Source organism: Lethenteron reissneri, chromosome 10 (assembly GCF_015708825.2).
Source record: "Lethenteron reissneri isolate LAM-NWPU_2019-01 chromosome 10, ASM1570882v1, whole genome shotgun sequence".
In the NCBI taxonomy this organism is placed as follows: Eukaryota; Metazoa; Chordata; class Hyperoartia; order Petromyzontiformes; family Petromyzontidae; genus Lethenteron; species Lethenteron reissneri.
Window position 1 is genome coordinate 14,211,108 of NC_083788.1, and position 23,659 is coordinate 14,234,766.

Genomic DNA, 23,659 nt, shown 5'->3' on the forward strand with positions numbered 1-23,659 from the left:
ATACTGTATCCAATTGTTTATGAATACCACTAAACATGTTAATATTGTTAACAGAAAGCAGTCGCTTGTGAACGTTCATTTACCGTGCATGTGTCGAGGCCTAGACTTCTCCGATTGCTGTTGGCCGAGACCTTAAGCAATCCAAGTGTGATTGTGTTAAATAAAGTAGTCATTATTGCAATGCAATTAAGGGAGATATTACACTGAAAGTTAGGAGAAGTTGTGGCGGGTATACGCACTGTAACGCTGCAACAGCTTGACAGAGTGCAGAGCTGCTATACACTGCCTTAGAGAAGATGCTGCCCCCCCTTGCTCCGCTGTATTCATCCGCAACCTCACCACACTGCACGACTTGTGCTGACGTAATGCTAAGATTTCCGCATACTGATTTTTTTACATTAATTATGGGAGCATTTCCGTAAGGTCAGATTTCCGTAAGTCGGGTGTTCCACAACCTGGGGACTGCCTGTACTTGTATATATTTTTTATGTGGAGGTACAAATATGGGGAGGCCAATTGTTTGCTTATTGTTATTAAAGCGATTAAACTGCCAATTGTTAGATAAATGGCAATACATTTATTGACGAAAGAAACTATTCCGGCTAAATAATGTTCGTTCTAACGTCCAAGCCATTTCATGTAAAAAAATTGTAAAGTGTGTCAACTGAAATTTTGCTGTGTAAAAAGTAAAATTAATGTGAAATGTCACAAGCATTAATCCAGTTAAAAAACATTTTTATACAGATTGTAAAGTATAGAAGGTAACACCACTGCTTTCAAGTGCATTCCAGTCAGCATTTATAACTGCATATGCATTGCTTAAATAAAAACACCTGTGGAGAGATACATATGGGAAATGATAAATGCATGTTTCGATTTAGTTACGTTCTTACGTTTTGCCGAGATGAAACCACAAGGTCCTAGCCACCATGCGAGTGTTGCTCGTGTCAGTACAAAAGTGATGATGCCTGATGCAGGCACGCTCGTCTTCGAACAGTACACCTTGGACCAAACTGCAACTAGATTATACGTGCATTTACATTCAATAAAAGCACACTTGGCAACCATCAGAAGCATGTATTGAACCTCGGCTTTGATTGAAAAACGTAAGTTTCCCACCACACACATGGCAACATTTGATCATATCCCATCTTATGTTTGCCAAGGGAATAAAAAAATATTTTAAGCTACACATTGAAATAAAATATTAACCAAATCCACAAAAAGTTCCTATTGTAGACATTACATTCGGTCGGGCCCTCATGAAGATTACTCCGTAATACCAGCAGCACAGCCGTGAGTGGAATGCACTTAACACTGTAGCCACCACACCCTCCACCTGGGACATGTTTTGTTGCTTGGCAAGAACCTTCATTTCATAAAGCTACATTGCCACCAACACAAAGCTAATTATTTATATTTATGCTAATTTACCGAGCACTCACCCAAAACTTACAACCATTTTCAGGAGGGTTCTGCCAAGTTTTCACAGTTGGGGGTGCCGATTGCAATGTATAATCCCAATGAGCGATTCGTGATTTATTTTCGTGTCAGATTGCGGAAGTAAAGTGTATCAAAAACCCACAAACGTGCCAATTTATGACAGCTTCAGCACACAGCAATCCGCACACATTTAACAATTCAGTATGACATGTTTCTGGTAGTTACAACCAGTTTCATCAGGCAGTTGCTATACATCTGATTGACACTGCTGATGAAATAATGGATGTCATAACTGATAAAGTTTTCTGGAACGGAACCAATGCAGCTGAAATAATTTATTCCCAGAAGGCCTTGTGGCTGATGGGATGAGTAAAAAACACTTTTATTTGCATGTGGAGAGATACATGGGAAGAATTGTCTGCTTATTGACTGTTAAGAGACACATGGACTAGAAAGCTCTAGTTTCTTGTGAAAGCAATGTCTATGGGAGCACCTACATGTTGAGTTCTGTGCACTGCGGTTCACAGAACGGTCCATAGCGTCCGTAGGAGTCTCGGCCTCGCACCGCAAAGTAGTAACGCTTGCCAAACCCAAACTGGGAGAGAGTGCACGCCATGGGCAAGCGCAATGCCTTGACCTCTCCCACACGCCGCCAGTGCATAGGTGGGCGCCCTGCCAACTCCTGATGGCACGCGTACAGGTAGAAGGCCTCTGCCGCCGCACAACGGTCGTCCGGGTTCCGTACATTCCAGCACAGCACGATCTGGGCGCTGGAGCGCGTCACCGTGAGTGTAGCCTTCTGTGGGGGCAGTGACTCCGCAGCCTCAGGGGGCAAAGGGCAAAGGGTGGACGGAGCGGGCGCTTCTGGGAGCGGCGGCAGCTGGGCGAGACACGGCGCTGGGGAAGTGGTGCGCTGGGTGGCTCCTGGAGTTCAACAACAACAGCAAACTCCAGTTAAGTGAAGGTCGCAGAGGGTATTTAAAGAGAGAGGGCAACTTATCAGTCTCAATGTGTATACCTAGTGAATGTGTCAATCTAAATGTCTGTGTACCTAGATTTGGTTTTTAAATCGTTGCAGAGCAGACCAAAGAGCCTAAAATGTCAATTCGCTAGTAACAAACAGTACAATCAAAGCTGCAACACAGAAGTTCACAAGTTTGTTGAATTGCTAAAATAGGTGAAATGCCATGTTTGTGTTCATATATTGTGTTGCTTGCATTCTCCATGACGCTAAGGATTGATTACCTTACACAGTAAACCCTCTTCATTTGCAGATTTTTCTTTAACAAAATTATTTTATCTGCGATTTTATATTTGCATACCAGTTTAACTTTCACGACTTTTTCCTTTGATTTGCATCATGGGTGAAGCTACTGTAATTGCACGGTGCAGTAGTGTGCTGTGGCCCTCAAGCCAGCTGAAATTTTTACTCTTCAAATTGCCTTTTGTGATATTTTTGCCTTGGTGGTTTTTTTAATTTCGACCATGGGGCTACACACCGAGTGAGGGGAGGACATGAAAGAAAAAGTAAAAGGCAGAATAAAGGGATGAGCATCGCTGAAAAAGTAGAGTTGTTGGATAGACTTGCTCATGGTGAAAGTGTCTGATGTTGTCTGCCATTACATGGTAAACTAATCAAGAGAAGGCAATTTGGGAAAATGTAGAAGCAAGTGCACCGATGACCAACAAAGAAGTATCATCATTACACCCCCATCATCCAAGGTAAGTAATACTTGCAATCTTGCAGTATAATTTATGGATGTTATGTATGATTTATTTGTAATATTGTACATTTTAATTAAGTGACTTGTCTATAGTATAAGATTAATGTTATGAAACTTACAATTTGTATCCTGTATCTTCAGTTAGATACAGAAACCTAACCACATTATTACAACATAAACAGTCTCTACATTCGCAAATTCTACTTTTGTGCAGATTTTCAAGAACCTAACCCTCCTGGATGTCGAGGCCAAACCGTTTCACCAAGCAGTGCTCACCTTGACCTTGTGACTCATCCTCTTCCGTGAGGTCAATGACTGCATCAGCTGACGATGAGACTATAGAGACGACCTGGAGGTCAACAATAATCTCAATCAATGAAATGACTCCATGTATGTTTAATATCCCTGACAGTCACTAGCTCAATTCATCAAGAGGAAAAAAAAATGCAAGTGCCTTTGCCATTATTTTGAGCCTTCATTTGCAGTTCTCAAATGTATGTAAATAATTTCCTGTATTCCTTTCTATTCAATGTTATGTCATTCGAAAATCTGAGATGACTAACATTTTCTCCACCCATTTATTTCCCGAACAAGAGCAATTGGGCTGAAGCAGGCCATGTCGCTCAAAGGAAAACGGCCAGTGGTCGAGACTAACGATGGAGTGGCAAGCAAAGGAGTGGATGTATCCGAAAAGATGTCCACCACCATACAGGGACAGTGGTTAAATGATCTTGTGTGCAGGAGCTAGATGGATTGCTGCATTGAGACATCGTGAGAGCGACAGATCGTGGAGGTATTCAACCAGAAGTGGACTATCTTTAATAACTTGCAATTGCATACAACCATTGCTTGCAGGAACCACAGTCCATTCAAACACAAAAATTATATAAAAAAATAATATACAAATTGAAAACTCATTACCCAGATCTCTCTTGAGTCAATTGATCATCAGCTGGTCAGAAGATAAATAAAAGTTTAAGGTTTCTGCAGCCTTGACTACAATCCATAGTCTACCTCTATTTGGATAAGACTGCTTGTGTGAAAGCCTCAAGTACATCGATAGAATGTCAGACAATCCTTCATAAACCAGACTTACTGCTACACAGCCTGTTGCTGTACATGAGCTGCTGTGCAGCCTGTTGTCTGTTTTAAACAGATACTGATAATACACCCACAGTCCCAAATAATCAAGCAGCCAGCATCAAACAGCAGTCTAAATAGCTGTACTGTATTCGGTAATGTAGAGGGACAGGACATGGAGAATGAGGCAAATTGTCCTCTTATTTATTTTATACAATTCTCCAGTGACACTAAGGATTATTTTGTGTTCTGTATTAGTGGTGTATTTTGGAGAAAGGGTCCTTGCGTATTGTCTGCTATTTTACACGCTTCTATTAACTCACTCTGTTGTTGTATCCTCAAATCTTGTAACTCAATTTTAACTCACTTCCCAATGTGGTATCGACTGCAAACCTGGTATACTTATTTCTAGATTTGAAGCTTTCATGACTGCAAGGATTCATATTCTTAGGTTTTTTCGGTAAAGTCACGTAGGTATAAAATTTAAATTAATAAAAGTAAAATAAAAAAAAAATCACGACATTTCGGAGGCAACACAAGCTTCCGTCTTCAGGTGGAACCGTCACAGCACGATAGCTGTATCAAGTGAGAGAAATTCCAAGAAATAGTATTTGTATATATACTGGTTGAGGGTGGGAGGAGCCAAGGTAGGCCCTGAATATTATTTTTGTGAGGTTCGGTGTGGCTGAAGCATGCTGTTAGGAATGAGCCTTTGTTGTGTAAACTAGGTGCGGATGATGTAAAGGTGCGTGTAAAAGGGACTGAGCATTTTGATTATGTAGAGATGATGCGGCTGAAATCACTGCCAGGAAATTAGTCTTTGTTGTGTAGAATGGTTGACTGAGCCTATTGTTATGTAGAGGTGGTGCGGCTGAAATCGCTGCCAGGAATGCTCCAAATGTGTAGTTAAATCTTTTTTGCATGGTTAATAACATCTTTCTACCATCAAAGGTTTGTACACGAGGCCATCCAAATATACAAACACAGACATAATTTCAACTGTGATGATGGGTACAAACTTAGTAATCATTGGAAAGATGTTATTAACCATGCAAAAAAGATTTAACTACACATATTTGGAGCATTTCTGGCAGCGATTTCAGCCGCACCACCTCTACATAACAATAGGCTCAGTCAACCATTCTACACAACAAAGACTCATTCCTGGCAGCGATTTCAGCCGCACCACCTCTACATAATAGGCTCAGTCAACCATTCTACACAACAAAGACTAATTTCCTGGCAGCGATTTAAGCCGCACCACCTCTACATAATAATAGGCTCAGTCAACCATTCTACACAACAAAGACTCATTTCCTGGCAGTGATTTCAGCCACATCATCTCTACATAACAAAAACGCTCAGTCCCTTTTACACGCACGTTTACATCATCCGCACCTAGTTTACACAACAAAGTCTCATTCCTAACAGCGTGCTTCAGCTGCACCGAACCTCACAAAAATAATATTCAGGGCCTACCTTGGCTCCTCCCACCCTCAACCAGTATATATACAAATACTGTTTCTTGGAATTTCTCTCACTTGATACAGCTATCGTGCTGTGACGGTTCCACCTGAAAACGGAAGCTTGTGTTGCCTCCGAAACGTCGTGATTTTTATTTTATTTTACTTTTATTAATTTTAATTTTTTACCTACGTGACTTTACCGAAAAAACCTAAGAATATTGGTATACTTATGTCATACTGATGACAATACTATATTCCATCATAAAACAAAGATTTGTAAACAATCTTTTTTATATGTTATGTTTTGGCTTGGGTCTAATTGACCACGCTCAACTGACGTTGGCTGTAAATCGTTATGGCAAGCCTCGGGGCCCACTTCCTGGAGTTCTTCCATGACTAGTAGGGTACATTTCATTAAAGCACGTTTAAAAAAGTTTTTAAAAAATATTACTTATTAATGTGTTAGGTGCAAAAACACATTACGAACGAGCACCTCACCTGTTTGAGTTCCTGCAAATTGTCCTGCGGGTCATCATGTGGCATCTGCGTTTCTGCCACACTGCTGGACCCCCTGATTTGTGCAACAACTGAAGCGTCGGTCCTCTGCGAGGACGACACCGGGCAGTCCTTCACGTGGGCGGCCATGGCAATATCACGTGGGCCGGGCTGTTTCTCTGCCGTGGGAGCTCTTAACAGCCGCAGCAGCGGTGGTATTGCTAACGCAGCCCCCTCGGTTGCTTTGGAGTCATGGCCAATCGCCAGCTTGCCTGGGGATCCCACGTGCCCAGGGACAACACGTCCAGATGTCTGGCTAGACTTTACGTCTGCACTGGTTGGCTCTTGGATCTGTGTGGATTGAGCCCCGGCTGGTGCGGTAGGGTCTGCGCCCACTGCCGTACGCCACGGTGAGCCACAGTCTGCGCTGCTGTTGGTTGTTGCGAGGTCAGGACGGGCGTCGCCCAATGTTGCGGGTTGGCTTGATTGCACGTTTTTGTCCTGCCGCGTGGGCGATAGTGCACGAGGTCTGCTTGAGCTTGGCACAACTGCAAGCCTCTGCGAGAGGTCCGAATGGCTTCCGGGGAGCTGCGAGGCTGCTGTGGTGGGGTTGGGCCGGCCTGCCAAAGCTGTTGAAGGAATCGGAATGAGAATTTAGAAATCCCACGCATAACGTAATTTACTAATCAGCATGTTGTTAGCCATCAATAGCAAAAACATGACACGAAATATGAATTTGCCTTGTTCTCAACAGAAGTCACTAATTAAATAAGTACACAATTTGCCTCCGCGTTTGTCTCTCCGCATGACGTTTTTGTACAATTCACAAAAACAACTGATTTTCAAGGTTATAAGGTGCTGCATTATCTATTGTATCGCATATTAATTGCCGATTAATTTTGCTCGTGGTGAAAAAAATACTTTGTGATGTAATACCATACTGTACGTGCATAGCACATAACACAAAAAAATCCCTCCACCACGTGAAGGGGATTTCCCCCGGTTTTGTCAGATGAAGAGGCAGGCGAACCTGCCCCATCGTCTGCATAACTCCATCACTGTTCATCCCAAAAGCAGGTGTTGCGTGGCTACAACGTAAAGGCATATGTTAGTCACTTGATGCCGACCTGCTGTACCTGTGACTGCTGCAGCACGAATGACGCCAGCAGGAGAACCATGGCCAACGGTGACATTTGGACTTCCACTCCTCCTTTCAGAAGCAGCAGCAGCAGAACTTGCCATTCACACAGGCAACGCACACAAACAGGCAGCATTTGACTTATTAATTGTATCATTATCATCCCAACTTTGAGGAGACATTTTTCTTACATTTGTGAATCACATTTGTTACCAAAAATGTTTAACTAAAAATTCAAGCATTGACAGCACTTCTCAGCATTCTTGGTATGGCAGTCTTCCGATCGACACAGAAAAGTTTACACTAAATCCTCGCGATTCACACGTTTCGCACATTCCCGAGTTACTAAATGCATACTAATTCCCTATTCGCGACCTGACGGACTCCAGTATTCGACAGTGTACGTGCCAGACCACCGACACTGGGGAGGTACATGACGAATCTATGAAACTCTCTTCGAAGGTGAGACACACCCCCCACCTTGGCTGCCCGCTTTTTCGTCAGTCTTGCAGTAATCCCCTGTACCACAAATAGGTAGGTACAGTATAACCTTGCAGCTCCTCTGAGCTCGCTATTGTGCATTTACGTACTGTACTTGCTTGTTAAAAATCCCTTAATCATGGCTCCCGAGCATCGAACGAGAAAGGAAAGTGTCTTCACTTTCCTCTCTCATTGTATCTCCCAAGAAGTCGTCCTCCTGAATTCCTCACCATCACCACCACCATCATCATCATCATAAAATAATCATTAAAGGTGATTCAAACATTGTTCTTAATCATTTATTTATTGTAGTAATTGTTATTAAACATTTACCATCTCTCCCCACTCATACCAGGAATGTAACCCCATTTTTACCTTTGAACAAGGTTTCTGCATTCCCAAATTCTGCACTCGCGAGCATTTTCAAGAACGTAACCCTCACGAATAGAGGGGTTTACTGTATTCTCAAAATAAAGCGGTCTAGTTGACTGATGATTTCACCACTCGCTCACTCACTTCAGTCAAGTTTACGGTTTAACCTATGATGATCATTGGCTCTTGGTGATGTTTAATATCAATCAGTTGCTTAACACAGGCCCATTGGCCCAACACGTTAAGCAGCCAGGAACAAACAGTACCATTAATGTGGTAATAGATGAAAAACAAGTTTCTTGAACCGAGCAAGGTTATTGAGAACTTGGGGAAAGAGACGATGGAAGGGAATTCCCAAGGGCAGCAGTGCGAAGGAAGAAGCAGAAAGTATTAAGGACTGAAGAGTGATGGAGACGCACAAAGGGAAAATAACACAAAATAATCACGTCATTGTGTAGAATAAGTAATAAAATAAATAAGCACATATATGCCTTCTTCCCATAGCTCTCCCTCCACATAAAAAATGTAATGTATTTGTTTTACACATCCCATCAGCCACATGGCTTTCCGGGAGCTAATGCTAAAACCGCTCAAGTTTTCTTGCAATGAACCCATGTTACCGAATGTGTGCACTCCCAGAAGGCCTTCTGGCTGAAAATGTGTAAGAATTCTTTTAGTTTGTATGTAAAGGGAAAAATTAAGGAAGGAAGAAAATGGTCTGCCAAGTTATTTTGCTACTTATACATGTAATACATAAACATTAATGTATCACTACCCTCTATAACACATACAGGTTGGATGGGCCAGGATGGGGTAGACGTAGTCGCTCCGAAACCTGAAAAACAGAATTAACTTTTGAAACATGTGTGCTGCTGTTACAGCAAGGTTGCATTCTACATCAATCTGCATGTGCACCACGTAATCACTCGTAGATATATATTTGTGTTTGCGTGTGATGTCTATTATATAGATGCGCAATGGATAAGTTAGAGATTTACCATGTATGTGCATGCCATCACTTGTTTGCTATGCATCCATCCACACCCTGGATATCTATCCAAACTAACGTTCTATCGAGGGATGTTTTAACAGATACATTTTTTGACAGAAAACTTGAATGTTGCAATATATGCAGTGTAATCATTGCTTTCGTACCTGTGTATTTCCTGTTTGTCTTGTGCCTGTGTTGAGGGCATCTAGTGCTGCATTCAACTTCCATTGCAGACACTGCAAACTTGCCTGCAGTTTGACCACAAAATACATAGTACATACATTCTTATTCTTTGGGTCTTTCGGTAAAGCCACGTAGATGGATAAAATAAAAAAAAATTGTACATACACAAGCAAAGTAACTAAATTATTTTCCTTGAAATACGACTATGCTTACTATTCTCTTGTTGTTGAATGGCTTTAACCCTCCAAGAAAAACTATAGCAGCTTAATAATTATGGGTACTATATGCCAAACAGACAAGTCACCATGTTCATAGCTGGTTTCTGATTTCGGTACCGGTAACCGACTCAAGTGGAACGTGACAACGCATAGATTGGCTCACGCTGACGCGCTGACGCACAAACCACACGGCGGCCTAAGTCAGCAAGTGGTTCATGTCCTTAAAAGGTGCAACCAAAAAATTGCTTTCTCACGCCACTGCTGCCAACAAAGGCCTCCACTACAGGGAGCTCGAGAAGGTATTTTCCAAAATAATGAAGAGGGTATTTGGTCTATTCTTCCAAGCTAACCAGACATCTTCGCACAGCCACTTGCCACAACAGCCTGTGTAGGCTACATGGGGAATTTTAGCTTGATATGTGTGTGAGAGAGGGAAATCGTCTTTGGAGGAAGGAGGGGTATGTAAAGCATCAACTGTGACAAGATGGTTGGAGATGGTAACACCGTACACAAATGTTGGATTTTTCAACCGTCACATGCGCATGCAGTGGGTGTGCCCCCCCCCAGTCTTGCCTGTAAACTTGCAGTCAGACTCTCATGCCGTCTATTTCCTTTTTCCACAACCTCCAAACGCCGACTCAGCGCCTTCATTCTCTCGCCGATCACAGTGAAGTCTCGACCACCACCAAGCCTCGCGAGCAGCACTCTCTCCACCTCCTTTGCAGACCACATTTCCATAACAAATCATTTGCGTCTCATCAGCAACCAGGCTCGCTTGAATCAATGCTAGTGAACTGCCAAATGTTTATAGGCAAGAACTCTCTGTTATTAACGGACCCCACATGGTTTTTTAATCCAAACCAACCTTCCGTGTAAGCTCTCACCTTTTCTACATCTAATTTGTGTACAGCCTTCCTTGTGCCCAGCAGAACGCACGACCCATTTGTCTCTGGGCGATCATCGTCACGCTTGACAATTTTCCCTTGTTTTTGTACAAGTTGCTCCTCAGCGGGTCTCTTTATCGACGGGTGACCACCTGGCAGTAGCAAAACCATTCAATCATTAAACAATTTATATATTTTTAACACAGTTGCTAAGCACACGTCCAAAGGCCCAAAAGATCAAGTGGCCAGCAACAAAAAGCACCAAAGTTGTACTAATTGAAGAGTTACACTTTTTATAAATCACCTACTCCCCACACTGTAGGTCACAACAACACTCATCCACACAGCAGGGCATTTTACTTCTCCATCTGCTGTATCCCCTACACGGCTCCACTTTGTAATTCCCTCCCCATGGTCCCTTTTACCCACTCAAATCAACCTTGCTCAATTCATGACATGTGTTAACTCTTACCTATTACAACTTTGATCGTGCTGATTGTTGCTGGTCACTTGCTAGATTTGATCATCATCATCATCATCATCAGGTGGTTTTCCCACCTGATGATGATTGCTTGTGTTGCAATCGAAACGTCGTGATTTAATTTATTTTATACCTACGTGACTTTACCGAAAGAACCAAAGAGTATGGTCACTTGCTGTTTTGGGCCTTTAGGCCTGTGCTCAGCAATGGTATTGAAAAAATATAAAGATTACCGGTAACTAAGATAATTAATACTGCATGCAGCTCTACCTGTGGTGCTGGTGTTGAAAGGAACCGAAGTAGATGTTGCATCGGGTGCACAATCTCTTGCTGCAACACCTTCCGATTTGTAATCCGCCGAAGCTGCATTAGTACTCCACGATGACACAAGTCCCGCTGAACAATTCTGGTGGGCCTTGCTCACTGTCACCACATTATCCTTCATTGAAATTGCCTCTGTAGTACCGCTTAACCATTTAATCTCTGGAGGCGGATCGTTCTGTGTACTGTGTGCCACGGCTTGTGCAGATGGCCTTGTGCAGTCTGTGCCGTCACCCTGTGCATTCTTTTCTGTCAACATCGCAGTGCATTGTTTATTTGCACTACATTCCGGTGCACAGTCTTGCATCACACTGGCTACTGGCTCTGCAGCAGAACTTTGTTCAAAGCCACGTTCTAGAATCCCCAAAGCAATATCTTGGACCAAGCCATTGCATGCCGACCCTGCACCTCGTCCACAACCCTCATCTGCTCCTTCTCTTGGATATAATTTATCTTCTTGAACATCGGACCTGAGAGATGACACCAACTTTGTTGCCGAATTTGCCTTGTCCTCCAGCTTAGCGGCAATGTTATTGTTTTCCATTCTCACAGTTGACTTCTCATTTGACTCCGCACAGATATCCATACTCTCTGCATGGCTCAAATTCGGTTGAGCAGTATCTTTCTCTAGCATGGCTTGTATGTTTGTGTGTACTTGGTGCAAGTTTGCGTCCGACATATGCAAATAGGTAACATCGCAAGGACCGCCAGTGCTGTTGTGTTCAGGTGAAACGGAACTAGTAGAGTCATGGGTCACTTTGGAAGGACGGTCCTGATTGGTTCTGGACATAGACAATTCATTATCATCCAAACCACAATTCTCCTTAAAATTGTCTAAATTAAGTTGAGCAAGTGGTGCTTCTTTTTCAAAAGGCAAATTCTCATTTTGGCCTCCCAATCCTGTCTCTTGTTTATTGATGGCAGATGAAACAGTGGAGTCACTACTGGTGGATTCCAGTCCAGCAGATATGGAACCAACACATTGATTTACTTTAACGTGGCGGTCATGAGCACCAAGTGCCTGCTCAATCTTGAGTGCATCTCCTCTGGTAATATCCAGGCAGTCTCTGTCATGATCAGACATCACTTCAACATTGCTATCATTAAAGCTTAGGGTGCAACCATTCTTGCCGTTACCAACTTGAGGCTGAGCAATGCCTATTACATTGGCCTCTCCCCCATTCACATCACATTGCTCTGTTTTAGCTCTCAAGTCCAAGTCACCTTGTTGACGTTGGTATTTAATTTGATGGCCGAGGTCCAAGGAAGACACAGCTGCAGGTTTTTCTTCTGGGGTAAAACCAGTCAAAGATTTGCCTTCTGAATGACTTCCGTGGCAGGTAATCAAAAATGACTGTGTTTCCTCCAATCGGGTCCACTCCACTTTGGTTTTCAACTTTGTGTTCTCCGTTCCCAAATGGATTTCTATTCCACAAGAGATCACAGAAGCAAGGTATAAGCATATACACTTTAGCATACCGCAATTCAGAGGGGTGTAACAACACACCAATGAAATAACATTATGCTTATGCTACATACATCAGGTCACACAATTACATCTATGTTTTACGATTGCCATTCTGTAATTGGTTTATATTATTATTCTTTTTACAAGTGAAAATACCCCCCCACCCCAGCTGCCACCCCTCTCATCCCCACATTCGCACCCCAGGGTGCCCCTCCTCTCACGTGCATGGGAGCACGTGGCAATATATGTTTGGGGGCACACCAAGCAATAGGAAGACCATTCAATAGCCACAGCACTCAAAAAGCCGCAAAGCCGTCGTCACCTTAACAAGTGCCGTTAGCAAGCACCTATGAAGGACGTTACACCGCACATGAGGGCGTGGGTGGCAAACACCACGCCTGGCCACCTTTGTCTCCCCAGTGGTGATGTTTACAACCAGTACTTTGTTCTCATAATAAGGCTGAGTCGACCTAGGGCAGGGGTCGGCAACCAAAATAACAAGAAGAGCCATTTCTTTCCAATTCGGTACAAAATTCAGTATTTCAAGAGCCGCAATGCATCTGAGTACATACTGTACATACGTACATATCGTCAAGAAGCAGCCCGTAAAGAGCCGCATGCGGCTCCGGAGCCGTAGGTTGCCGACCCCTGACCTAGAGAAAGCCCAGGACTGGTTCAGATATTCGTCACTGATGTTGCTCATGAGCAGGAATTGAACACGGGTTGCCAGGTTCGTTGCAATGCGCTAACCACTGCTCGCCAAAAAAATACACACATATCCAATACCCGCCATACGCCATTAAGTGACGGTGACGTCACCACGGTGCGTGTGCCAGGCCAGGAGCACACTTTGAGGCCACGTGAAGTCTCGAAGGCTCGCTGACAGGAGGTCTCAGGACAGACCCAGGTGCCAAGGTTTGGCTGAGATGACCGATAGATGCACCAGCTGTACCTGCCACTTTGCCAACTTGCTGCATTTTGGCTGCCCAGGGCTCCGCTCGTTGTTGCGAGCATCGCTCCTCTGCCCTCCATTGTGGCTGGAGGGCAACTGCCTCCAACTGCCCAGCAGCATCCTTCACGAGCCTCCTCCATAGAGGCCGATCTTGACACCGCTGGTACCAGTCGTCGGCAAGTCCTCTCAGCTCCACATCCTCCCATACCGCATCAGTCCATCTCTTCTCCAGCCGATGTCGTGCCCGTTTAGCCCCCTCTATGCGGCCAAACAAAAGCTGCTTGGGCATGCGGTGGCTGGGCATGTGGGCTGCTAGTGCTGCTTGTTTTTGTGAGCGTCGCTCATCCATTGTTGGAGAGCAAATACCTGATTCACGTGCCCCATCCAGAGGCCGATCTTTATACCACCAGTAGCAGTCATCAGCAAGTCCACTACGCTTCACATCCTGCTGAATCACATCAGCCCATTTCTTCTCGAGCCCATGCCTCACCCGTTTAGCCCCCTCTCCCCTGCCAAACAGAAGCTGATTGGGCATGCAGTGGCTGGGCATGCAAGTGTAGGGACAGTGTGGAGAGAGAGAGAGACAGTGCGTGTGTGGAGACAACGCGGGTGCAGGGACAGCGCATGGCCAAGTCGTCATGAGGGATATTACAGGAGGGAACCATCAGGGAAGTTTGGGATTGGCCGAGACAATTTGAGAAAGGGAGCGTGGACGGGGGCGGAGCGAGGCCACGCCGGGGGCATATAAGGCGGCAGGCGAGGGTGCTCGGGGCTGCCGTGGGATTGGGATGGACTGCCTCCACGCTGTCGTTGTCTTTGGGCCGTCGCTGTCTCTGCATCGTTGCTGTCTTCGTGTCGTCGCTACTTGGGTGCTGTCCTAGCCGAGTGTGTTATCCGAGCCCAAGGACCTGTATGTTAATCCTAGCCCAAGTATTTTAGGAAACGAGACCACGTTATCTGCGCGACATGTCTTAATAAATAAATAACAAAGACAATAAGTTGTCCGAGTTATTACAACTGTTGTCAGATGTCGATAAACCACTTAACTGCGACCTCGGACGAAGATGAAGTGGAGGCTCCTCCCCAGGCAGCCCCGGAAATAGGGGCCCCGGTGTACGAGCTCCTAGGCACTGCGGGAGCGACAGCAAGGACAAAGGAGGAGGGGGCTGCGGGCCAGCAGCCTCGGGCCACAGAGGGATGGCGAGAGGTGGCAGGGAGGCTGGACCTGCTCCTCGTGGCCGTCACGGGACTCTTCCCTGCTGCTGGGCTTGACGGCGGCGCCAACGGGAGCCGCGGAGGCCACGCGACGGGGACCCGTCAAGGAGACGGGGCGGACGACGGCCGCCGTTGTTACCGCGGCCCAGCCTCCGCATGGTCTGCCGCCATTGGACACGTGGCGGGGTCCGCGTAGGGGTGGCCGTCACCGGCCCCGCGGCCGAGGCCATGCAAGCGCCGGCCGCCACCTTCCACGCGGCGGAGCCCGCGTAGCCACCAGCCAATAACCCCAATGCAGCGGAGCCGGCGCAGTTGCTGGCCACCATATTCCACGCCGCAGAGCCCGCGCGAGCGGGGGCGGCCATCACCCACGCGGCAGAGCACCGCGTGGTCACTGGCCGCCATTTTGCCGGCGGGGGAGGTGGTGCGATCAGAGGCTGCCATTTCGTTGCCAACCGCCATTTCGCTGTCAACCCAAGGGCCCGTGGCTTCGGCTCCGTCCCCGATGGTGCAGGGAGGAGCAATGAGTCGATCAAGGAGGGGTGCCTCCCATCAGGGAGTTTGAGGCAGCGGGGGCCGACTGGGCCGCCTTCATCCGGCGTTTTGAGGCGGCGTTCTCCTCGGTCGAGTGGACGGAAGACGAGGCCTTGCGGGCCTTACCCACAGCCCTCCATGACGATGCTCTTGCAGCATTCCGAGCCATCCTTCAAAAGCGGGCCACTCTTTGTCAGGCATACGGGGGGAGATGGCAGCTGTCTTCGATCCTCCATTCAACGCGCGGAAGAAATTCCTGCAATGGAGGCGAGGGGAGGTCGAGACGTCCCTCGCTTACCGTAGTGCACCGATGGTGCTGGGGCAGGTGACACACCTGCGTATGGATCCGGCGGCGATTGACTAACGATGGAGAAGTTGTTGGGGCTGGCACAAGAGAAGGGGATTTTGCGGCCCGTCGTCGAAGAGGAGACACAGATGTCCCTGTGGGTGGCCAGATGCCTGCAGGCCCACGAAAATGACCCGGCGGACCCCGGTGGTCGCGTGGTTGGGGGAGCCTGGTTCAGAGGACACGTCGACCCGCTGGGCAGCCGGGAGCAACCCAAGGCTGGCGGAGGAGGAACCGGAGCTGGAGAGGGTGGCGGCGACGCAGGGATGGCCTCAACAGCGAGGGGACACCCCATAACGACCTCGGAGTTGGGTCCCCAGGGGAGAGGAGACCCTGCCGCTGCAAGGTTGGGTCCCCAGGGGAGAGGTGATCCCTCCACCGCACGGTTGAGTCCCCGGGAGAGGGGAGACCCCTCCGCCTCACGGACCATCCATCTCCTGTTTCTGGTGTGGACGACCAGGACAAATCGCGCGGGGATGCCAGGACGACGTCCGGCCATCGACGTCCTTCTCGACATCCCCCGGGCCGCCGACGACCCCTTCCCAGCCCCAACAGGCAAGTCGCGGCACACCGGACACTCGGCCCGTACCATCACCACCTCACGCATACAGATCGCCATGCATTCCATCGATCAATCTCGCCTCCCCTTCACCGGTTGGGGTGCGCGAATAAGATCAGAACACGGATGGATGGCCAAATTCCTTTACTCAGTGGAGGAAATTGGTGCGTCGAGTGGTAGTATCTGTGGCAAGGTCATCGAGGTGCGGGTCTTGGTTGACACAGGGGCCTCGGCTACCATCATTTCAGACGTCATCTATAATTTGTTGCCCTTAAGGGATCCTCGTATTTCACCGGTGGAAAATGCGTGTGTTGCGGCTAACGGGGGGAGTATGGGCATCGGATAGAGGCACGTGTAAGAAAAGGGGAATTAGAGGTGTCAGGGCCCGTGTTGATTTCAAAGACGTTGGCGGTGCCTTGCCTCTTCGGAATAGCCTTTTTGGATAGGATGCCCTTGAAAATCTTCACGGATCAACTTAAAGCTTTGGTGACTGCAGGAATCCATACTCTTAAAACAATGATCAGCCACGGCAGAGGTGTTGGTCGTACCATGTTTCAGATCCGCCTTGTGTTTGCGAACACAGTCTGAATGTCTCAGACCGTGTTCGCAGGAACCGTCTCACATTGACATGCTAATCTCTAATCTCGAGCAATACAATGGCTTCTTCAGCACCGTAACTGTGGGGTTACATTAACAGATTGACATGCTAATCTCTAGCAATACAATGGCCGAGGTATACCTAGTTCTGCGATCTTACATTTACTTGCAAATTCCATCTCTAACCCCGCCCACTTACCCTTGGGTTGTACCCATCTCAAAGCTTTATAACCTTTGGCTGCAGTAGCTCTCTCACTATATTTCTTCTTGCCTCAGCAGTCCGCCTGCTGTATTTTTTCACCTAAAGACGATTACTTGTGTTGCGATCGAAACGTCGTGATTTTTTCTTATTTTTCTATCTACGTGACTTTACCGAAAAACCCAAACAGTATGATAAACTGGAAACAAACTTTTCAAAACCATTCTTAATCGATTGATCAGTGTCCAGTTAAAGTGGTTTTCGGTGCACCTGAACAGCACCCGAAACCAACTGGTTCAACACCATGCGTTCACTGTATCTAAAAATGTTTAACTGTTATTGTATTTGTAATAGCTGCAACTTCAGAAATATTACAGCTCTTAAAAAGGGTATGGGATCAGGGGGGCATAGAGAAGGTTTGTACCATTGCCATGCTTGTCCAGCAGGCGGTGCAGGGACGAAAGTTGAATGCGGTTACTGCTCTGAGTGCTCTTCCTTGCTCGAAACACGCGAGGGGCTGAAGATTGCATCTGCCCAGGAGTGGAGGAGAGTGCCGTTCCGCAGCACGAATCCGTCATCTCGAGAAGCTGCTGAAAAGCAACAGGCAACACCAGAAACAAGTACTGGCAATCAGTCAGGGATCCATCAAAGTCAAGAGCAGCGATTCCCAAACTGTATAGATCGGCACACCACTGTCAACCTTCAACAACATTCACAGGCCACACACAGTGCAGTCACAAAATATGGCGTTTTGCTAAAAAATAAAAAAAATGCAATCTGCAAGTCCCACGGACCACACCTAAACAGGCACTCCCTCGTTCAACCACACCCAAATAATAACCGCCTTTCACCACCAGTGGTGGTGACGTCACCACGGCGCCTGTACCAGGCCAGCTGCAGCCCAAGGCCACGTGAAGTGTCTCTAGGCTCACTTGCATGTGACGGGACAGACGCAGGTGCGATTGGTTGACTGTGCTCCCCACAGTGCCAACTTGCTGCATTTTAGCCACCCGGTGCTCCGTTCATTGTTGTAAGCCTCTGCCCTCTGCTGTGGTTGCATCCAACTGCCCAGTAGCGTCCTTAACAAACCTCCTCCTACAGAGGCCAATCTTGACATCGCCGATACCAGTCATCGGGAAGTCCAACCAGGTCCACATATTTTTATTATTTATTATTTTATTGCTTCCCTTCTACGTGACTTTACCGAAAGAACCAAGAAGATGGATCCCTGCAGTCACGAAAGCTTTAAATCGAAATTCAGGTCCACATACTTTTGTACTGCATCAGTCCAGGTCTTCTCTAGCCCGTGCTGTGCCCGTTTAGCCCCCTCTATCCAGCCAGACAAAAGCTGCTTCAATATGAAGTGGCTGGGCATGTGGGCTAGATGACCCTGCCAATGCAACCCCCCCAGCCACAGCTCAGATATCTTCAGGATATGTGAGCGCCTTGCACAATCCAGTCTGGTTAGACCCAGGATGGATCGTAGGCAAGCCAGCCTGAATGTTTCAAAACGGCACAGATGTTCCTTCAAAAGGGATGCACGTTTTTCAAGCATAGAGAAGGGAGGACATAAATGTGGCTGAGGAGACCCCGAGCTCCTTATGGAGCAATAAGCCAGGTAGCTTCCACACAGTATTAACCTCACCTAGACATCGATCAGCCTCCCAATGTATCAATACCAGATGTGAATTCCTCCGGTGTACCCATCTCAAACAAGAGCAGATGCTAAATAGTGTAGGGGCCAAAGGATATCCCTGTCCCACAGCCGTGGTGACCACAGGTCGGGAACCACTATTCTCTAATAGTTTAAACACATTTGAAACCTTCTTTGGCCAAACGTAGACCTTTATTTATTTGAATGTAACTCTTATCCATGACCCTATTATCAAAGACTCTTATTATACACAGTAGCAGGAGGGTCCACTTGAACTCCTATTATCTGGAGGCCTTATTCTTCCTATTAGCCAGGCGTACCCGAGTCACATAGAAAATAAATCCTCTTTTCCCGTAAAAAAAATGGTTAAGAAAAAATGCAGTGAATAGAGCAAGTTCACTGTACTTATTTTGTTCCTGAGACAACACAAATACACTCAAAGAGACACACAAAGATAGAAAGACACACAGATATTGACAAAAGGACAGATATACACTCCCAATTAAAACGTTTTATTACAAGCTTTTATTTAACTCACTCTGTCTGTTATATCCTCAACTCTTGTCTGTTGTCGTATCCTCAAATCTTGTAACTCAATTTTAACCCACTTCCCAATGTCGTATCGACTGCAAACTTGGTATACGTATGTCATACCGATGACAAAACTATATTCTATCGTTAAAAATTCAAAATACATATTTTTAAACGATCTTTTTTATATTCCCCGTTTCTTACACGTGCCTCTATCCGATGCCCATACTCCCCCCATTAGCCGCAACATACGCATTTTCCACCGGTGAAATACGAGGATCCCTTAAGGGCAACAAATTATAGATGACGTCTGAAATGATGGTAGCCGAGGCCCCTGTGTCAACCAAGACCCGCACCTCGATGACCTTGCCACAGCTACTACCACTCGACGCACCAATTTCCTCCACTGAGTAAAGGAATTTGGCCATCCACCACCACCCGACACAGCCAATTAGTAAGGTTTCTTACGTAAACAAAACATGCCATTTAGTTACTTCAGCATACCGGTCGTCAGCAAACAAGTTTCTTGCATAAATTAAGGTTATAAAGAAAGCTTAGGAAAAGACCTGACTGGGGGGAAATATAAATGGAGTATGAAAAAAAGAAGCAGAAAGAGAAGTGGATTATATATGTATATGTTGAACTTCTTTTGCACCATACGGAGCTAACTTTGCTAATCGGTGGGGGGGCGGAATGACAAACAAAACACAAAAAGCAGTTCTAAAGAAGTTAGTTTCAATCTAGGCGGTGACCTGCAGTGAGGTGACGACAACATTGATAACGGATACTCAACCCCCGGCCATAGCAACGTGTCATGTTCACCACTGGTCCTGCTGGGCTGTAAACAGGGATCACCGATGCCTCGATTAACGTCATCATTCTGCCTCTAGCGAAACGCAGCACGTGACTGTCGAGGGGCAGACCAAGTGGAGGGTTTTTACACTGCACGTGGGTGGAGGCGTTCCCCCCCACGCCCACGTGGTGGTGGTGGTGCAGCGGGCCTGGCCTCCCGCCAGCCGCGGTCTCCAGGCGCACTTTCTATTTTAAGCCACTCGCACACAACATGTCGGCACCACCGCCATCTTGGTCCAGAGGCAGTTCACAGAAGGAATCAATGGGATTGGCTGCCGATGCGCACACGTTGCCTTACCAAGGGGACTCATTATAAAAAATGTAAACAATGAAATGTACAACAGATTTTCTTTCTAATAAAAATCAAATATGGTGCTGCCATGGTGTTGGTTGCTGGTTCGATCTCCCGGCGCGGCAGTGGGAATAACGGTGCAAGTTTTTGACCCCCCCTCCCCGTCATCCTTCACAGTCTAAACGAGTATAGTCGATCGGGCAGGTCGCTTGTCAAGATATCTGGTCAGCATTGCAAAGTCGACATCGTCTTGAGATCCCCCCCCCCCTGTAGTGGAGTGGCCGCTGCTGCTGCCAGGTGGCGTGAGCACTTGAGAGGCTGCTGCACCTTGTCATTGAGGAACGAGGGAAAACGAACCACGCGGTGACTTTGGCCGCCATGCCGTTTGTACGTTCGTGCAGTGCGATCATCAACACTCAACTGGAAGATACTACTACGAGTTCCTGCCTTTCAGACGCGATTATCGATTCTGAAAAGTTACCAGTCGTTTAACCCGAGTTTAAACACATCTCCAGGATAAACAAACCTGGACAGCTCATACTGCAGTCTGCTTGGACAATGTTTTTGTTTTAAACAGTTGCTGAACACAGACCCAACAGGTCAAGCAGCACCATTACATTTCTGAAGAATCGGAATCTTTATTTATCCTGGACAAACCCGATGAGTTATTAAGCTCTTTTCACAGATGTTCAGGAGAGGCGGGTCACAAAGTTACAAAACAAAAACGATAGCAAAGTATAGGAAAGGTGAGCAAATCACGAATACATAAAATCCAGTAGAAAGTTCTGATTGCATGACACCAATTCCCAAGCTTCTGCAAGGCAGGAAGACAGCACACCAAGAGAACACAGTCCCTCAATACAATTACACAAAGTTTAACTATTGATATCGGAGTAAGGATCGAGTTACAAATCACAATTGCAGATATGTTGCATCCAGCACGACTGCTGTAGTAGACACGTCGAAGGCCAAGTAAACAACACGTTTCTTTCAGCAGCATTGGTTCAATAGAAGCAAACGGACCAGTTAAGATGTTTAGTGTCTTATTCGCGGTCAGTCTGAACCAATAACGAAGCGCCAGAAGTTTGTCGGTTGTGGCCGCTTCGAGAACGGCGGCGGCGATTCTTCTTGTTCTTCTTCTTCTCCTCTGGGTGACCACCACCGCCACCACCGCCACGCGGTCGGCTGCAAGCGGCGAAGGCGGCCGCCCTGGTGCTGCTGCTGCTGGTACAACTTGCCCCTACGGCACGGAATGTGGAGTTCCCTGCCATAATCGTCTCTTCTCAAGCTATCATCATCATAACCCCTGCTCAGTTCAAGTGTTCACGCTTACCCGATTGCAGCATTGGTGGTGCTGTTTGTTACTGGCCGCTTAACATTTTCTACTCTTGGGCCTGTGCTCAGCAGCTGTCTACAGCAGACAACGCGCCGCGTCTTGTACCCGCGGACACGAAGAGGACACCTGAGGCGGCGATAACTCACAACAGCGATGATGGCCAGGCCGCCACGGGCCGCTGTGTAACGCCACGAGCAGCAGCAGCAGCCGCGGGCTCTGAGGGGTCGCGCCGCACGGGAAGAGGAACGAGGAGGAGGCGAGGGGGGAGATCTCACCCGAAGAGCGGCGCCGCGGCCTCCTCGCTACGCCCACAGACGACCCGCGGGGACCATTGCTCCGTCTCCTCCTCCTCCTCCACTCCGGCTCCACGCCTCGTCCCCTCCCCCGGCGCCTCCGCGCCCCGCGGCGGCCGAGGAGGAGAAGAAGACGCCGAGCGCCTCGCGGCTACTCGCGGCGCCGCGGCGGCCCAGGAGCCGGGGCCGATGAGCACGACGAGTGGCGAGGAGCGATTCGTGGCCACGGCCCCGCGACACACAAAGACCCCCAAAATGGCGTCGCGAGGGAAGAAGAAGAGCGGGGAGAGAGACTCCCCCTGCAGGGAGACAGCGGAGAGGCCGAGGCGAGGCGAGGAAGAGCGGCAGACTGGGCGGGAGGACTGCGGAGAGACGGAGAGAAGAAGGCGGCGGCGGCGGCGCCCTGCAGGCAGGCAGAGTGGGGGGGGGGGGGGGTCGGTGTCTCCCCCGACTGCCCACGAGCCACCGACTGACTACAGCATCAACGTCGTTATCATTCCGCTCGTTTGCCCAGCAAAGCCCGAGTCTCACTGCTTTTTTCAGGAGGGTGATGCCAAGTGTTCGCAGAAAGAGGCTACGAATGCTACGCGTTTTCAAATAAGAAATGTGTAATATTCGAATAGAGTGAATATTTACCTTAACGCTGGCACACAATGGTCCACTCTTCTTTGAAAGACATCACGGGATATTCAACATCCAGTCTGCGTGAAGTAGGCGACGCATGGTGGTGAAGTTGTGGCGGGTACACAGCAGAGATGACCAGAGATGACCAGGGCGGCCTGCGGGAGTCGAACCGCGAGGCTCCACAACAAGCGGCTGGGCCAGGTGCCCGCCCCTAACGATCCGATCCAGGAACCACTTAACTGAACATAACGATCCGATCCAGGAACCACTTAACTGAACATAACGATCCGATCCAGGAACCACTTAACTGAACATAACGATCCGATCCAGGAACCACTTAACTGAACATAACGATCCGATCCAGGAACCACTTAACTGAACATAACGATCCGATTCACGACTGACGCTGTGGCAGCGGTGAGACGCGAGAGAATCGATTCGTGAATCTGCTTATGAGGAATCGTTACATTAATGTAAATCAACTACCTTGAAATGACAAACTAGTACGTGACGTTTCGGGCAATGATCCTGTCCCGTGGACGAGGCGACTCGCCAGACCCTCAGCGAGGGACTATTGTAAATGGTATACCTGATAAGCATCGCCGAGCCGATGAGCCAAATAAGCGCGTCGTAAGGCCCCCCCACCCCCCGCAAAATTTCCATATTTTTCGTAGACACACAATATCATAAGCGTCCAGAAGGACAATTTAAAGAAAACGATGGAGTTCGTGAGATAACGATACGAGCCTAGCAAATTACTAAGGGATAACGTCATCACCCACTTTAATCTGCCGGGAAGATAACCCCGCCGTGACGTCATCACTACCGCTGCCAGGAAACCATCAACGCGACATGACGTCATCGCTTTGTGCAGTTCAGCCAGGATTTGTTTTACTGGTAGGAACCTCATGGTGACACCAGCCCACGGGGG

The 23,659-nt window shown here is 47.4% G+C and overlaps 1 protein-coding gene across 7 annotated transcripts; it reads right to left on the reverse strand.

Moving 5' to 3' along the window:
• Positions 1–1,062: 1,062 nt before the first annotated feature.
• Positions 1,063–22,966, reverse strand: LOC133340987 (activating transcription factor 7-interacting protein 1-like). Of its 7 annotated transcripts, none has more exons than XM_061549548.1 (12): positions 22,741–22,966; positions 22,087–22,507; positions 17,571–17,733; positions 11,226–12,701; positions 10,475–10,626; positions 10,164–10,307; positions 9,354–9,437; positions 8,990–9,033; positions 7,345–7,442; positions 6,212–6,837; positions 3,444–3,516; positions 1,063–2,367 (listed from the first exon to the last, which is right to left on the reverse strand). In XM_061549548.1, exons 3-12 carry the CDS (start codon positions 17,722–17,724, stop codon positions 1,937–1,939), a joined length of 3,282 nt encoding a protein of 1,093 aa, XP_061405532.1. In that variant the 5' UTR covers positions 17,725–17,733; positions 22,087–22,507; positions 22,741–22,966; the 3' UTR covers positions 1,063–1,936. The 7 variants fall into 7 exon arrangements, with proteins under 7 accessions (XP_061405532.1, XP_061405537.1, XP_061405536.1 ...); XM_061549553.1 differs by having other exon boundaries at positions 12,501–12,701; positions 17,571–17,736; XM_061549552.1 differs by having other exon boundaries at positions 7,345–7,415; positions 17,571–17,736.
• Positions 22,967–23,659: the final 693 nt, after the last annotated feature.